The following is a 16,743-nucleotide window of genomic DNA, read 5'->3' on the forward strand; positions in this document are numbered from 1 at the left end:
TTACAGCACTAAGAAAGAGAAAACCTCTAAAGCAGTGGTCTCCAACATTTTTACCCAAGATCACTTTGCCCCAGCCCGGAGCCCCCTTCTACACCTCCCCACACCGCTCCCGGAAGGGGCCAATGCACCCCTGTGGCCCCAGGGGGGAGGGAGGGCGCAAGGGGCACGTGGCTCCGTGCGCTGCCCCTCTCTGCAAGCACCACCCCTGCAGCTCTCCCGGCCAATGGGAGCTGTGCACAAAGGACACAAAAGCAGTGCACAAAAGGACACCTCTGCCCCCCCACCACCGGGGCCACACTAGCTGCTTCCGGAAGCAGTGTGGGGCCGGGGTAGGGAGTCTGCCTTAGCGGCAGCCATGCTGGAAATCGCAATGGACTGGGAGATCTTCTAGGATCGACCAGTCAATCGCGATCAACCAGTTGGTGACCACTGCTCTAAAGGGTGTAACAGCCCGAAGTCCACGCATCCGGGGCACATTTAGTCAATCAAATGCAGGAAAAATGAATTTCTTTCAGAGCCGACATCTGCACATACTCCATGCTGCTCAAATTGCACATAACCACCGGCCACAAAACATCCGCTCTCCATACCCTGCCACTGATTTCCATGCAGAATTCCTATTCATTTCAATGGTGGTACACTGCAGTTTTACGTGGGCAGAAGATGCAGCATTAGAGAGGAAGGATAGTCTTGTGAGTATGGCACAGAACTGGGACTCGGGAGTCCTGGATTGTATTCCTGCCTCTGCCCCAAACGTCCTCTGTTAATGAATCACTTAATCGCTCTGTGCCTCAGTTGCCCCATGTGTAAAGTTGGACTAATAATCCTTCAGTTTCCCTACCCTTTATCTGTCTTGTCTCTTTAGACTGTAAGTATGTGTTTGTACAGCACCTGGCACAAGGGGTCCTGATCTCAGATGGGGCATTCGGCTTGGAGCCACTGTCTTACAAATTAAAAACATTCAATTAGCATGAAAACATTTCAAGCGGATGGAAGTCAATGCTTTATACACACAGAAGGATAGTTTCCACCTTGGTTGAAGTGGATGCAACTTCACTGAAGCAAATGGCGTGGTATTTATACTATTTATACTAGGGTGGAATTTGGTCCATACTTAGTGTTTTGCACATTTCCTTAGGAACCATAATATTGACTGTCTACTGTAGGATAGCTGTACAGATTTCATTTCCTCAGTAATGTTTGTACCATATGTATTCACCCTCACTAATACATATAGAAAGTCATTTGCATCAGCTGCTGGGAACTCTGTTATGAACCATAGGTTGTACACGACAAACCACAGTATGTGGCAGTAATTAAGAGATTAATTAATTTGGTAAGTTGGTGTCAATCAGTCTATGCCAAAACAAGACAGAATGAGAGGAGGTTTCTGAAAATGGTGGAGAATTCAACAAACAAAAAAACCAGTCTGCGTGTCACTGAAATAAAAACTCGGACAAATGTGATGGTTCCTGTACCTGCCAGAGGAAGTATAAAGCTAGACAAATCTGAAGCGGCGCCGACCATAACATGTTCAGGAAAGTCACCAAATCCATGAACCGCTGGGCATCCACTGACATCAAGTTGACAATTTCTCCAACAGTAGAGGAGCGCTTTGCTGAGTTTGTGATGACCAAGGACTGAAAAGTGAGAGACCCTGACGATTATCAATCTTAGACACATGCGGAGAAATGCAGATAATAAATCCTCAGGGAATAGGAAAGCCAGATAGCCTCAGTAGATACTTCTTCAGTAGGAATAAAACAATTAAGTCAATCCTAAATCATCTTTAATTCATTTGGAGAATAACATTTCATGAGCTATATTTTGTTTTGAGCTCCTCCATCTTGATCAGTACATGATGCCTCTTTACTAGATACAATTATTTTCTGAGATAGTCAAAACACATTAAGGATGCACCCCTTGATTTTGAATATTTAAATAAAACCAGTCTTTGACTGTGCCATGTTTGGTGATCCAACAACGCACACTCAGCTGCTACTTTCTTTGAAAGTACTTTAAGGTGCAGTGAGGCATGTTAGAACACTGAGCATTCATTTTATTTTCCAGGAGACTGCTTTCTCCCCATAATCATGGTCCGGTTCTCTCCTCATTGTCTAATGGCTAAGATCACTCCTCTTTGGCTATATATAGTTACACTGACCAATTACATGCTTCCAGTCTTACCTTTCTGTATATCATCCCAATGATGCCAGTTCTCAGCCTCATCCCAGTAACAAAGCAGTACTGGAAATGCTGGTGAAGAATTATAGTCTGCAGCACGGCAGAGAAAAACATCAACGCTGCAATCAAAAATCCCCACCAGGATGGGGCATCTTTATTCTTAATGAAGCCAATTAATATGCTGTTTTTAAGAAAGTTGGGGAAGAAAAACAAAACAAGGAGAGAGATTAATGGGACATAACATAACACACAGCTTCTCTTATTTATAGCAGGCTGCCACATACTCCCTTTTCTCTCAAATGACAAAAAAATTCTCCTGGTTACAAGCTAGGTTATGGCTTTATTCAAATAACATTAGATACAACAGCTAAACATTAGGTCTTGCCAGGGAGAAAGCCCAGTTGTGAACTAACTAGTCAGAGAGGGAATACAAGGCAGAACATCAGGCTCTGCTGAGCTCCAGCCTCTATAATGCACTGTTCCCTATCTGGCCTGTCTATCTAAGTAGCTCCATGTAGTCATGAGCTGAGTGATGCATGCAGTGGGACACCAGCCTGTCTACTACATAAGGCAGGTGTAGGAGACTGTACTCACCCTAAGAGCACTCCCTAGTGCCAGGTTAAGGCATTACAGGGACACATCTCTAATGCCCCCATTAGCGGCCACTTCCATGGCCCCACAATAGCGTGTCTCCATCTGGCCTTCTGTGGCCTGGCCCTTGGGAAGTTCAGTCCCCTTCTGAGGCTTTGAAGTCCAATCAAACAGTCCACACCAACATTCCAACACAAACCCAGTTACTGTCTTTTTGAGCTAATTGTGCTGCTACCCGCTGCTTCTTCTCAGGATTTTCTCACTGCATTCCTTCCACAGAGATGCCAGCAGCTTCCCCCAGCAATCTCCCCATTTCTTCCAAGTCCTACCTCAAGGCCTTCACAGACAAGAGTCTATTTCACTCACTGTGACTCCATCTCTGCTGGAGAGCCCTGGTTCTCCGGCAGCTCTCTCCCAGCTGAGCTCCCTCAGCCTACTTACAAATGCCAAGGGGCGAATGGATCCCCAGCTAACTCTGCCCCTCTGGCAGAAGACAATCATTCAATTACCCCACAGGTCTGGAGCGTGTCTCTAATTTTTTTTTCTTCATCTCCTCCAAAACTCCATCACAGCAGATCATAGTCAAACCATCACCTCATCTTAACCTTCTTCAAACTCCTGGACCACCAGTGCCTTGGGCTGGCTTTTCCCCTCAGGGAAATAGGCTCCAAACCCCATTCTCCTAGATGTATCCATAAAGAACTGACGTTCACGTCTACCTTTTAGCTAAATGGTGGTGCCATTAAACTAGCCATTTATCTTCATTAATAACCCTTGACTTCTACTACACACAATTGCTTTCCCAGTGAGGCCTGCATGGTAAAGATATGGCTAATAAGCAGAAAATATCAAGTAATGCACAATAACCCCAGTAACTGCATTTCCAATTTCAGGTTACTAGCCACGTAAAGTGGATCTGGCACTATGAATCAGATAATTAAGCTCTGCCACAATAATTCTGCCTTTTCTTATCAGAGGAAAGTGGGACCTAAGATTTCATTCAAAGGGCCAGAGCACCAGCTGCTGTGAACTGGCATAGCTCCAGGGACTTCAGTGATGATTTGCAAAAGCTAAGGATCAGGCCCCAAATCACTTGTTGCAAAAGAATGGAGGCCAGGGTTAACATTCCTTTTTGGCCCCAAACCCACCTTCCCCTGAGCAGCTCCAGGCAGCATCAGCGGACTGAGACATACTAGGTGGGGAGCTCTGTAAAGGCTCTTCCTGATGAGCCCAGCATATGACCTAGTGATCTTTCTGGAAATACAAAACTATTGTTTTGCATGCATCAAAACTTGCCAAACAGCCCTACTTTTTCCAGGTGCTAGAAACAAATTTCCTGAGGCTGCTCACAAGAGTTTAGATGCTTACACGAATGCACGGCAATGTGCCTTGAGATATCATCGACCAGGACATTAAACTTGTCTCTGAATTGATACAAGTTTGAGAAGCTCCCAGGATATAATGACATTTAACCCACTTTCCCCTTAAAAGCCTGCCAGCGCTCTCCTCTTCCCCCAAGGCTTGGAAAGGAGATATGTTGTAAACTACAACATGCAGATATGGTGGGTTGGGTCCTCCTCCGTGTAACAAGTTTTTGTGCGTTATACAAAGCACTCACATATCAGCAGGATCTCAGAAGACAGCTCCACACCAAGCATTATTTTAACAGAGGTTTTTATACCACATGACCCAGTCCTTTTCCACCCCACCCCCTACCTGCATTTAAAACCTTAATCCATTCTCCACTATTCTTTCCAAAAGCATTTAAAATGTCGGTGCGCCTTTTAAAGATCGAGAGCGAAAAATGACTGCTTGATGGAACGCAACTGTTATTCCCTGCAATTCTGGTATTTCCTTCACGATATTCTTCCTAGTTAATGAGCTGGTGGGCTTTGTGCCACATGAACAAATCAACACAGAAAGAGAAGTGAGATACCGCTTTACAAAGACGCACAGCCCTTTCATGACTTGGGCTGGGAGAGCCAATCTCCCAGGGAGACAAACAGCAAAGTATTTTTAGGAGCCTTCCTCCGTGTAAGGAGAGTGCAAGAGAAGGTGGGAAAGGTGCTACTGATGCCGCTTCTCGGCAAGGACCTTCCTTCTTGTATCCGATCATTTCCTTCTTCTGGAAAATGTATTCACCCCACCCCATGTTCTCACCACTGCAACACCTTTGAGAATACCCAAGGCCTTGGCTCTGACTAGAATAAATCTAGATATAAGGCAGGAACTCCCAAACCTGTCCCAGCCAAGAGCTACACTGGCCACCTGCCAGGTGTCTAAGGGCCACACTTCATTTGTATACAATGAAGTATATTGCAGCTGCCTTCATCATTGATATAGGCATCAGACATGCAAAAACTACTGGTCCCAGCATGCAGTGCTCTGCCTGCCTGGCTGCGGATGCTCCTCAGCAGTAAAGAATAAACTACTTTAGGCTGCAACTCAGAAGGCAACAGGCCATTTTTTAGCCCAAGGCAGTGCTTTGGCCATGCCCAATTTATGGGTCTTTTATTTGTAGGTGTCCTAGTCAAGACTGTCCGATTTCCCTTTTAGTACACAAGGAAGAACGGCCACCTTTTGCCATTTCACGACGAAAGCTGCAGGGTGTGCATACGCAACACTGTGTGGGGAAAATAGTGCACTTCAAGAAGCATGCTCATCTCTGAAGCGGAGAGTTCATGAGGACTGAGGGTAAAAACAACTGATAGGAGAAACCAACCTTAACAACTGAGGGTTGACGAAAGAAAGCAGATCTTGGAGCAGCTTGTAGAAAGAGCCGATCAAGAAGTATGAGCCAAAGGTTCTTAGCAATGCTTTGAGGAAGGAAGGCTCTTTATGCTGCCTCTTATCCTGGATCAGAACTTCTGCCTCCTCTGGGCCATCATCAACATGGTTCAGCATATGGTTAGATGTCTTCACGTATGCCACCTCTTCTTTCCTAAGGGTATGAAACAAACGATTACGGCAAAAACTCAGGAGCACTATGGTGGCTGTGCGACCTAGTGAATAGAGCCCCAAGCTAGAACACAAGAGATTTGGGTTCTATTCCTGGCTCTGCCACTGGCCTGTTGGGTAACCTTGTGCAAGTCACCTCACCAGTCTGTGCCTCAGTTCCCCCCATCTGTAAAACTGGGAATGATGATACTCCCTTTGCAAAACACTGAGAGCTACTGATGAAACATGTGATACATTTATTATGATAGTACTATTTGAGACTCTGGGTCGGATTTTCAGAAGCCCCTAAGGGAGTCAGGCATCCAACACGCACTGACTTTCAATGAGAGTTGGGTGCCTAATTCCCCTAGGTGCTGTTGGAAATCCCATCTTCTGTGATACTCTCACTCAACTCTCTCAGAACAGGCTGGCAGGATTTTTTGCTGCCCACCCTCTCTCAGCAGGTGTTGGAACCGTGTTGTCTCACTGAGGCAATTCTGTCTTATCAAACTCCACCCTGAATGTAACGCAGGTGGGTGAAGCCTCCTGGATGTTAGGATCAGCTACAAGGAAGGACAGGAAAAGAACCCTGGGAGCAGCCAGGACTGAGACGTTAGTTTTGAATTAACCTCTTTTGTTAATAACATCAGGACCGGGGCTTTTTGACTTTTTCCAACGACTGAGTAGTTTTTTTGGAGCTAGCTGAGGTCTGAAATTTGAACAGGCCACAGATTCTCAAAGTGACAAAGAGTCCAGAGGCAGAAATGTGTTCACATACATCACTCCTTGAACAAAACTGTGGAAATTCTGATGTGTTCACAGACCATTTGTGAACAGAAAATAAAGGCTAAATCAGACAAATAAATTGTTTGCTGAAAATAGTTCACTGGGTTTCACAGTTCATTCTCTCGCTCAGTATCTGCCAGGTTCGATTTGCTCAGTTTGCAATCAACACACTTGGTTTTTTTTCGGGGAGAGAGGGCTACCAGCACTGTAAACTCAGCAAAAGGATCTGAAAAGCCATGATGAGTTCTCTCTGGCTTCCCCTTCACTGCCTGAAAAGGCAGTGGAAAGGGTTTTAAAGCAAGATAAACAAACGTGCAATAGTTATCTTGCTGTAAAATATTAAGTTGAGACAATGCACTTGTGGTGTTTACCAGGAAGGAGCTAGGTGAGATCAGCATTATCTTCCCACCTAGGGTGGACTGCACTTATTTAACGCTGCAGTGAAACTCCTGGGCTTTTCTTGACTGTGTTTTTACAGCAAGATAGCTAATATACATTAGTTACTCCACAGGAAAACACACACCTTTAATGGTCAGTGCAGACACGCCCTCTATTTCTGACATCATCCCTCCCCAGTTGGAAAGATCCTGCAATTAGATCATAAGAACTAATGATTTTGCTGACACGAGGTTGAATAGATGCGAGCTCCGTCTCCCACAGCCAGATTGGCTCTGTAGCTTGGATAGGAGCAAAACTGTATTTTTGTCAGTAAAGCAAGCAGGCAGGACTTGAAGCACACCCAGGGAGCACATACGCAAATTATAATACCCTATTTTCAATTCTTTTTATTATTATTATAGCTAAAACTTAAATCGTCATTCCTCTCTTATAGTCCATTTACAGAGCTGGTTAACAGCTATGGTTCTCAAACTTTTGTACTGGTGACCCCTTTCACATAGCAAGCCTCTGAGTGTGACCCCTCCTTATAAATTAAAAACACTTTTTATATACTTACCACCATTATAAATGCTGGAGGCAAAGCGGGGTTTGGGGTGGAGGCTGACAACCCCCCTGTAAGAACCTTGTGACCCCCTGTGGGGTCCCGACCCCCAGTTTGAGAACCCCTCAGTTAGACTCATTGAGGAGAAAGCCATGACCCAAAATGCAAAAGTTTCACACCCCGATGGACAGGAACAATAGGAATGTGAGAAACAAACACAGTTCTCTATAAAGTTGAGGCTCTGCCTATGCCAGCCACACACAATTTGTTTGATTTATAATGCAGCCCTGTGTATGGTAGGGACATTTCCAGCCCCCCTTCAGCTCCCCGAGTGTGGCACTCTAGTGTAGACATACCCCTGTCTGCCATATCATTTTTAATACAGTGTCATATAACCCTTCTCAGAGCAGGTCCAATTGACACAGCATTAAAAACACAGATGGCAGCCACCGGTCTGTCTATACATGGGCTCCCAATGCTGTTAACATCGGTGGAGCTGGATACAGAGCAACTAGGAGCATCTGCTAATCCCTATAAGGTAAGTGTAGCCACCCCACTTTAGCTGTTTTAGAGCTATGTGAAACTCAGTGAGTTTGGGCAGGGGGAGGTTCCTGGAAGGTTCTCTTTTGCTTTAGTTCACTTGCACTCCCTCTGAGGGTATGTCTATACAGTAGCTGGGAGGTAATTCCCAGCTAGGGAAGAGAGACCTGGGCTAGCCGCCTAAAATAGCTGCATGGCCATGGTGATGCAGATGGCAGCTGGGGCTAGCTACCTGAGTACATATCCAGGGAGTCAGGCAGGACTAGACTCAGGCACCTAGCCCATGCTGCTGTCTGTGCTGCTGTGGCCATCCTATTTTTAGCCACTAGCTTGAGCAGAACTAGTATGTGTATGTCTGCCCCAACTGGAATTATATTTCCCAGCTGCTGTGCAGACGTACCCTGCATTTCAGAATCACTAGTGCCTTCACCACCAAGTTTTACCAGTTGGTAACACAGACCAGAAATTCCATCCAAGTTCACAGCAAACTGGCCTGGGTTTGCTTGAAAGAATCTCAAACCATAATGAACTTTTTGACAAAACCCCAGGCATGGTTTCAGAATGGAAGTGCTGCTGGGCCCTAGACGTCTCTGTAAACTGTTTTCCCTCATTACACAAATCTCATTAGGGCGAAGTTGGGTTTATGTCCGTGCACCAAGAGGCCAGATCCCACATAATGCACGTTACACCCTTCCATAAAAATAGACAAGTTATTAAAAGAACTGAACAGCCAGTGGTGTTAGTACTGGAAGCTCTTCAAATCGCAGCTGCAAAGCAAAAACTCCCCCATCACATTTAACCCTGCCAAAAATACTATTATGAGCATTAATACTATTAACCCATAATGGGGGCTTTCCAACTTGGCATGATTGCATGGAACAGGGAAACAGAGGAAAACCTCTGTCCGGAGAAGAAATAGATCCACAATTAGAGGAAATGGAAATGAAGAACCCACTCATTGACGTTTCTGACTATAAGCACATCCTCAGTGAGATCTATTTATTTAGAAGTGCTTTCTGACACCAGTCAGTGGGTGAGAGAGACAATAGTCACAACAAATAATTGTCCTTTTAGATCAGATTAGGACAGAATGTGAGATTGGAAGGACACCTCATCTAGTGTGCGAACTACATGCAAAGGCCAAGCCGGATGCTATCTGCCCGTGAAGACAAGGGGAATTCTGCCCCTAACTTCGCTAGGAGCAGGGGCCTCTTTCATAAGCAATGCTGGTCATTTTTAAAAAACTTGTTATTACTAGTTGAAAGTGAGAAGCTGTACTAAGCATCTCATCCCTAGTTCCCTATTCCTCACCCCAGGAGCTTATTCAAAGGCTGAAGGTGGTGTGAGATGTGAAAGCCTCATGCATGTGCGTGTGGGGATTCCTTTTGTTTCTTAAGATGCACATAAAGTCTATTCTGAAAATTGATTCAGAATGAGATCGTCAGGCTCCAGCTCTATTGTCTCTCAGAGATTCCAGATGAAGTCTGCTCAGTTTCGAGTAAGGAGATCTTCCCCCACCCAAACTGCCACCCTTGCAAACTCAGCCTGGTCTTTTTGGCTCACACACCACCAGTGTTGGAGATTCTGCACTTATACCTAACTTAGCAATTCTACAGGTGATGTCTGAGCCAGAGAAGACCCCAGCTCACTTTCTCATAAGCGTGTTGGTTCTGCAGTGCTAACAGGAGTAAAAGTGTATTAAAGCAAGCACACGTGACTTAATACTTCTGGAAAACAGATTGGTTGAGTTACTAGGTGGCCGTTTTACATAGGTCTTGTCTACACTACAAAATTAAGTCAACCCAAGTTAGATTGTCATTACCACGGTGGTTCACGTCCACACACGCCCCGTCTGTCGGGGGTGCACATCCTCACCAGGAGAGCTTCCACCAACTTAACTGTGTGGGGCACTGTGGAACGCTGACAGCTGGAGCGTCCCCCGCCCTGGGGCCAACAGTCCTAGCTGTCAGCCCCAGGGTAGAGGGGCTCCAGCTGTGTTAGTCTCTACGGTGCCACAAGTCCTCCTTTTCTTTTTGCGAATACAGACTAACACGGCTGCTACTCTGAAACCATGAGGGGCTGACAGCCAACAGGAAATGTAAGTAATGCAGTGTCTACACAAACACTGAGTCATCCTAACTACATTGACCTAAGTCCTGCACCTCTCATGGAGGGGGAAGCTATTAGATCTGTGTAGTGAGCAACTTACATCAGCAGGAGCAACACTGTAGTATAGACCAGACCTTTGCCCCTTTTCAGAGCAGGACTCATTTTTAACGTATAGACAACTTAGAGACCAATCTCGGTTTGCTAAAATGTGGAAGTACTTACTGTTTCCGTTCGTCTTTTTGTTTATCCCACTCTTTATGCAGCTGTTGTACAATTATACTGGAGGTATCTTCTTTATTCAGAGACCATAAGTCTTTATCTTCCAGAGGCCTCTTATAACCAAGAATTGCCATGCTGTATGAATATAAAAATAATAGTTCCAAATCCATTTGGCTGATAAAATTAAAGACATTTATTAACATTGGAAACTTCAATACCACTTAGCTAACAAAAGTAAGAGAAATCTCTCTCTAAACCAAAAGTGATAATTAGACCCGAAAGCAAAAACTGAGTTACAAACGCAGGGAAAGGAGGTCAGATAGTTTAGCTTCCACGTTTAGGTTTAGTTAATAAACAACATTTTAAAAACCCAATATATTATAGAAATATTGTTGTGATTTTTTTTAAAAGTCAACAAAAACAATTTAAAGAATTGTGATGAATAATGAATAATGAAACCATCTCCAGAAGTGTTTGAGTTGAATTGTACTACTGCATGAGAATGGTGAAGTGTTAGGAAGTTAAAATAACTAAACTAGTCGAGAGTCACTGTCTGAGCTGAATGACGTATAAAAATCAAGAGACCATAAACCACCAAAGGAAAATGGGATTTTTTCCCCACATATATCTGAAAATTATTATTCCTCAATGGCATATTTAGGGTGAAGTTTTCAAAGCTGCCTAGGGGATATGAACAGCTAATGCCCTTTAATTTGTAATAGGAGTTGAGCATTCAAATCCCTTAGAAGCATTGCAAATATGACACACTTTATTAGAAATGGTCTTACTGGGTTTACACATAGGATAATAAGAGGACATTGCCAAAGACAGTGTAACTATTATCACTGAAGCCAAAGCAAAAATCCCAGATGCCACCACCCTCAAAGAAAGTTTGAGTCTGGATGTGAATTTTGCAGTTGGCCCATCTCTCTATCAGGGATGGGCCAAAACTTTGGATCTGAATCCTGATCTGAACTTTGCACCTTGAACCCATGTGTAACACCAACAATTCTATTGTTGAAAGTTGTCATGTTACATATATGACTCGATTTTCTTTCCTTATGCTACAGAAAATCCCCTTACGAACACAGTACATGAAAACTTCCACAGGAAAGTAAAGACATCCCCCTCCCCGGAGTATAAGGGTAGCAGTATTATCCCTGTTGTGCAACAATGTTCTTATGACTCACCAACTCTCTTGCTGTATGTTAGCACTCCAGTGCATAGTAAGCAAATTGTATATATTGTTTATTAGGCTACTCTTCAGTTTCACCTCTACAGTTCTGAAAGGTATTATGAATCTTCTTGGCACTTTATGGACAGATTTTTAAATCTCTTTCACTGCTACCACTGGTGTCCTGACACCTCTCAGGGGAAACATTACACAAGAATGAACAGGAAGCAAGTAACTTTATCCAGTAGATACTACAAGGGAAATTTTTGGTTGTCAGTAGTCCCGTATTTTTGCCAACAAAAATGGAGGTTATCCTTGGGGTTATAAAAGCCTTAGAAGGACATAAAATGAAAAGGAGGACTTGTGGCACCTTAGAGACTAACAAATTTATTTGAGCATAAGCTTTCGTGAGCTACAGCTCACTTCATCGGATGCATGCACTGAAGGACATGCTCACCTTGTAAACCACCAAAATGTCATCTTTGAAAGAAAGCCTGAATTTAACTCTGGACATGGATTCTACAAGAAAGTTAAATTAAAAACAAATTAAGAAGTTTAAAATAACATTGTTTCAAAAAGGACAAAACACATTTTAATCATTTTTGATCTATCATGGAGTATAACTTATGCACTATGTGCTAATAATGACATAAAATTATCTCTTTCATTCTCCATTTCATACAGGACTCCTTTCATTCCTTAACAACCACACCTCATACTGCTTTTTAATCACACTTGTACAAAATGAAATGTCATTCTTTGGTTTCAGAAATGTTCATTTCAGAAATTAATTCAATAATTCAGCACTCTCTCCCAGCTTGGTTCAAACATAAATCCAATTATGAAAACAGCTTAAAGAGAGAGAGAAGCAATTTAACCTCTAGACAGCACTATTGTCTTATCGTAAGGTTATTCCTTATTCATCCTCAAGTCCTATAGGAATGGCTCATTTATTAATAAATTAAAATCCCAATGGCTTCACATATCATTAAGAGGACATCCATCAAACTGAAGTCCATCTCTCCAGAGATAATCCTTGGAACAATTAATATCACATTTTAATTCTCATAAATATACTTGCTGCTGCATAACAATTTAATAAATGAGGTGCGGTATTCTCAGTATTTCTGTCTTCAGCAACCAACTGCTCTGAGCTGGATTTGAACCAGTGATCTAGTGGTGAAAGGCTCCGTGTATCATTACCAATCTCCTAAACCAGTGTTTCTCAACTGGGGGATCATGACGTGTTGAAAATTTTATTATAATATAAAGCAAAGAAAATCTTGCTCCCCCACTCCCTGCACACAATTCCCCTTCAAGGGCAAGCATTCTCTGTCAACCTCTTGAAACACACATATGAACCAATTACACAGGATTATGACTGTTACTACTGCGCATTTTTAATCTTAGTACATATAATGGGGGGGAGGCATGTTGTGAAAATTTTTGACTTCATGTAATGGGTTGCCAACCTAAAAGGTTGAGACACACTGCCCTAAGCCACCCGAACACTCCTCCCAGTAGAGACTATCTCCCTTACATGTCACCTAAGAAATTCTATAAAATACAATCAGAGGAATATAACAGTACTTACAGGATCTGAATTAACAGGGGAGAAAAATGGAGGGTTTTCTTTAAAACACGAAAGGATCAGCTCAATGAGTATCAGTGCAAAGTAGCTGTAAAATGTGGTAAATCTGAACCTGTCTTTTATTTGGCCCTAGAAGGAGAAAAAACAGTAAAGGGTTATTTTCATTAGACTTAATTCTTGTAGAAGCTACTAATTTATTGAGCTTCTTTCTGGCAGTGCATTTTCTCCCCTAGGGCTCTATCCTGCAAATGTCTTACTATGTGGAATAATGGTTATAAATGTGGGTCCCTATTCATTAAGGCATCTAAATATGTGCTTAAAGTTAAGCATGTGCTTAAGCTTCATTGACTTCAATGGGACTTAAAGTATGTGCTTAAACGCCTTTCCTGAATAAGGATACTTTTCTGAATTAGAACCACCTGAAATCTTTTTCGGAGATCGTGGTGATGATATGTGCAGGATCATGCCTTTAATATACAGTCATAGGAACTGCCACACCAGATCAAAAGAGGAATCCATTTAGGCTAGTATCCTGTCTCTGACAGGGGCCAGTACCAGATGCCTTCAGAGGAAGGGGCAAGAAACTTCGTAATAGACAATTACTGTACACTCTTCCCTTAGGGTAAGTTTCTTTCCAGCTCCTCTCAGTTAGTGGTTGACTTACTCTTCATAGCAGAACTGTATAATCCCTTATACAGTTTTTGTTTATATCCTGTCTGATGTAATTGTGCACGCTCTCATTAACCATATAAAATCTGTAATCCTTACAGTCAGAGAGGGGGAGTTTCTGGCCACTGATGGTTGCAAAGACAATAGAAGAGACGTTGCCTATGGGTTTGCTTTAATGGTCCAGGTCTGTAGGCCATCCAACCTCTTGATTTAGATTTACTACAGAATTAGCCATTGATAAAGCCTTTCCCCCTCGAAAAAAGCTTTTGGTGCTGCATCATGATGTAGTTCAACATTTTAACTTATTTATATTAGCCAGATGGAATTTTGATTACGTTTGAGTTTTAGCCTCACAGTTACACTGTGAGAGCGAGAGGGGCCATAACAAGGAAATTCATTATTACTGTACTTGTTAAATTTACACCAGTTAATTCACAAGGGCATCCCACTCTGGCATGTAGTATTTTCTAAATGAATATTGCACAGACTATCATTTATAGTTCAATTCAAACTCCATGTTTTGTGCAGCCCAGTATATCAAGATCTCTCCTATAGAAATGATATTAAATGAATAAATAATCATTTAAATCACCAAATAGTGCAGAACTCCCATTGACTTTTATTGGACCAGGATTTTATGCTTAGTGTTCTTAACATGCTGCTTTTCTTGCCAGGCCTTCAATTATCTAATCACTAAATCCATAGGACTTATTCAATAGTCAAATGGAAATTTGCTCGGATCAGGGATATGGCAGTCCCTCTCTCACTGTGGCAGAACTAGCTATGTTTTTAAACATGATCATATCAGCACAGCTTTCTTTTCTCTCCCTCTAACTTTCTGATCTTTGCTCACAACCACAGTAAGAGTGAAATCCGGTTCCCATCACATCAAGAGTTGACTGTGCAGCCCATGGAGTTATACAGTGCAGCCAAACTGTATGATCCAAGCAGGAGTACTGGATATTAAGACATATTGTCTCTGCTACCACTGTTCCTTATTTAAAAGGTGGCTGCGATCTGCTCCACCGTATGTGAAACTGGTGCAGCCCTCAGATTCCTGCCAGGTGTCCAATGCATCCTTTGATTGAGCATAGTCTGGGCATTCCCTTGGCATGCAATGATATGTCTCAAAAGTTCCCTTTAAATTACAATCAGATTGAATTCCATCTTTGGAGCCAAACTTCCCCTTTATCTGGTAAAGTTCAGGTTCAGATATGAAATCTAAACTGGGTGACTCATTCCCATCTATCCTTCCAAGTCATGGTAATGCTATACCAGCTGTCCCCTACACAAGCACAGTATGTTTACCTGAGCTGTTGCAGCCATGATCTTGGACCGGAAAGGACCCACAGCACAGAGAACAGACAAAAACCAGAATATTATGAGCACTCCTGAGGACTGAACCCCTTGCAGCCTCTCGTACTGAATGAGTACTGTGGCTAACACCTGTGAAAAGTAAACACAGGAACACATAAATACATGCCTGACACTGCTTTCCCCATTCATGCTTTCAGTGGGTGCCCATCATAACGCTCCCCCCCACAGCAGCAACACCACTAAAATTACAGGATTACAAAAATGGTTTCTTGTGCACTTAAGGTTCGGTCGTGCTCCCATGGAAGTCAATCGCAAACTTTCACTTGCCTAATGAAAGCAGGACAGGGCCCTTATGAAATAATTTCTCTCCCTGTTTTCATGGGCTCTGATTCAGAAATTTGTTTTTTCTTTTAACCGACATTTCTCTTGTTTGTGCCAAATTAACATTAAGGGTGAACGTATTTTTAAACTTCATTGGTTCTTCACCAAAAAGTTTACTGCTTCCATCTAGATAGGTGGAATTATAACCTGTCTGTGAACGTTTTCATCCCACATAAGGAAGCAAAAGCTTAATGGATAAGGATTAGCATTTCATCTTCCAGTTTGAGTTCTTAAGCAAAATGCTTTTGGTTTCTGTCCAATAAAGAACCAACAATAATATAAATCAGAAGCACAGTCTGACACAGGGTAGAACAATACACAAATAGGGCTCCAATACATTGCTTTGCTCAGGAGAGGTCAAAACAAGCCCAACATAAAAGACAAGTCACTTATCTCTACACAACAATCACAAGTAAGGTAGCATGGAGAATTTTACATTAGGAAATAAATGATGCAAAACAAAGCCTTCCATTAAACTGACATTACTCACAATCTCTTCAATGCAGACTGTTTGCACTAGGGGCTTTTTTCAGGAAGCAACATTTTTCATACATAAACTCAAAAAATATTAATAATTCATTCAGCAACTTTTTAAAAAAAAATAGAGAGAACATTTAACGGCGGTGAAAGGTGTCAGATTGACAATCCTCCCAAAGTTCTGTTTGACCATCAGAGAGATAGAACATGATGAAGCTAGCCATTCTGCTTCACCCCACAGCTCCCTGCCATCCTGCCCCAACCAATAAAAGCATCAACTTGAGAGCTGGGAAGGTAGTTCAGTTTCCATGGCCCAATTACTCCTCAACCTCTCTGCTAAGTCTGTCAACATTGGACCAATTCCAGGGTTTTGGTGATCAGTAGAATCCTGTGGAGAATGCACAGAAAGGTTTTTCTACCCCATTAGTCCACAAAGGGTTACTTCATGCCAGCGAAAGCTACTCCCATTAATAGTCACTGATAGAAATGCATACTAACCATTGTGATGCCAACAATTAGGGGAGTGACAAAATAGACAGGGAATGGGGTTCTGTTTTGTAGGAGTTCATGGAAGGAGAAGAATAGGTCTGCCCAGCACACACACCACAGCAGAACACCTAAGATCTAAAAAGAAGAATAAGTGTTAAACGGGGAAGGCATATGATAAATTTGCCTCCAGGTGCAGATCTGCAGAAGTAGTTATATTTGGATCAACGAGAAGCTGATTTAAAATAAAACAGTGGCATTACTTCACCCAGGTGAAGAAAACCATGAGCTAGGTCAATGGAGGGTACATACACTGATTTATACCAATTGGGAATCTGGCCT

At 42.7% G+C, this 16,743-nt stretch overlaps 1 protein-coding gene across 6 annotated transcripts in view; it reads right to left on the bottom strand.

Moving 5' to 3' along the window:
- The window catches only part of ABCC3 (ATP binding cassette subfamily C member 3), a 78,090-nt gene that overhangs the window by 32,890 nt on the left and 28,457 nt on the right, over positions 1 to 16,743 (bottom strand). For 4 of the 6 annotated variants that reach the window (XM_037915139.2, XM_037915140.2, XM_037915144.2 and 1 more), the window contains 8 exons: positions 16,414 to 16,539; positions 15,049 to 15,186; positions 13,075 to 13,200; positions 11,938 to 11,999; positions 10,310 to 10,441; positions 5,498 to 5,716; positions 2,188 to 2,365; positions 1,479 to 1,640 (listed from right to left, as the gene is read on the bottom strand). In XM_037915139.2, the coding sequence (XP_037771067.1) occupies positions 1,479 to 1,640; positions 2,188 to 2,365; positions 5,498 to 5,716; positions 10,310 to 10,441; positions 11,938 to 11,999; positions 13,075 to 13,200; positions 15,049 to 15,186; positions 16,414 to 16,539 (1,143 nt within the window). Of the gene's footprint in view, positions 1 to 1,478; positions 1,641 to 2,187; positions 2,366 to 5,497; positions 5,717 to 7,021; positions 7,086 to 10,309; positions 10,442 to 11,937; positions 12,000 to 13,074; positions 13,201 to 15,048; positions 15,187 to 15,928; positions 16,304 to 16,413; positions 16,546 to 16,743 lie in introns of those variants that run through there. The other 2 variants (XM_037915141.2, XM_037915142.2) reach the window with 2 other exon arrangements.

This window comes from Chelonia mydas, chromosome 14 (assembly GCF_015237465.2).
Source record: "Chelonia mydas isolate rCheMyd1 chromosome 14, rCheMyd1.pri.v2, whole genome shotgun sequence".
Taxonomy (NCBI): domain Eukaryota; kingdom Metazoa; phylum Chordata; order Testudines; family Cheloniidae; genus Chelonia; species Chelonia mydas.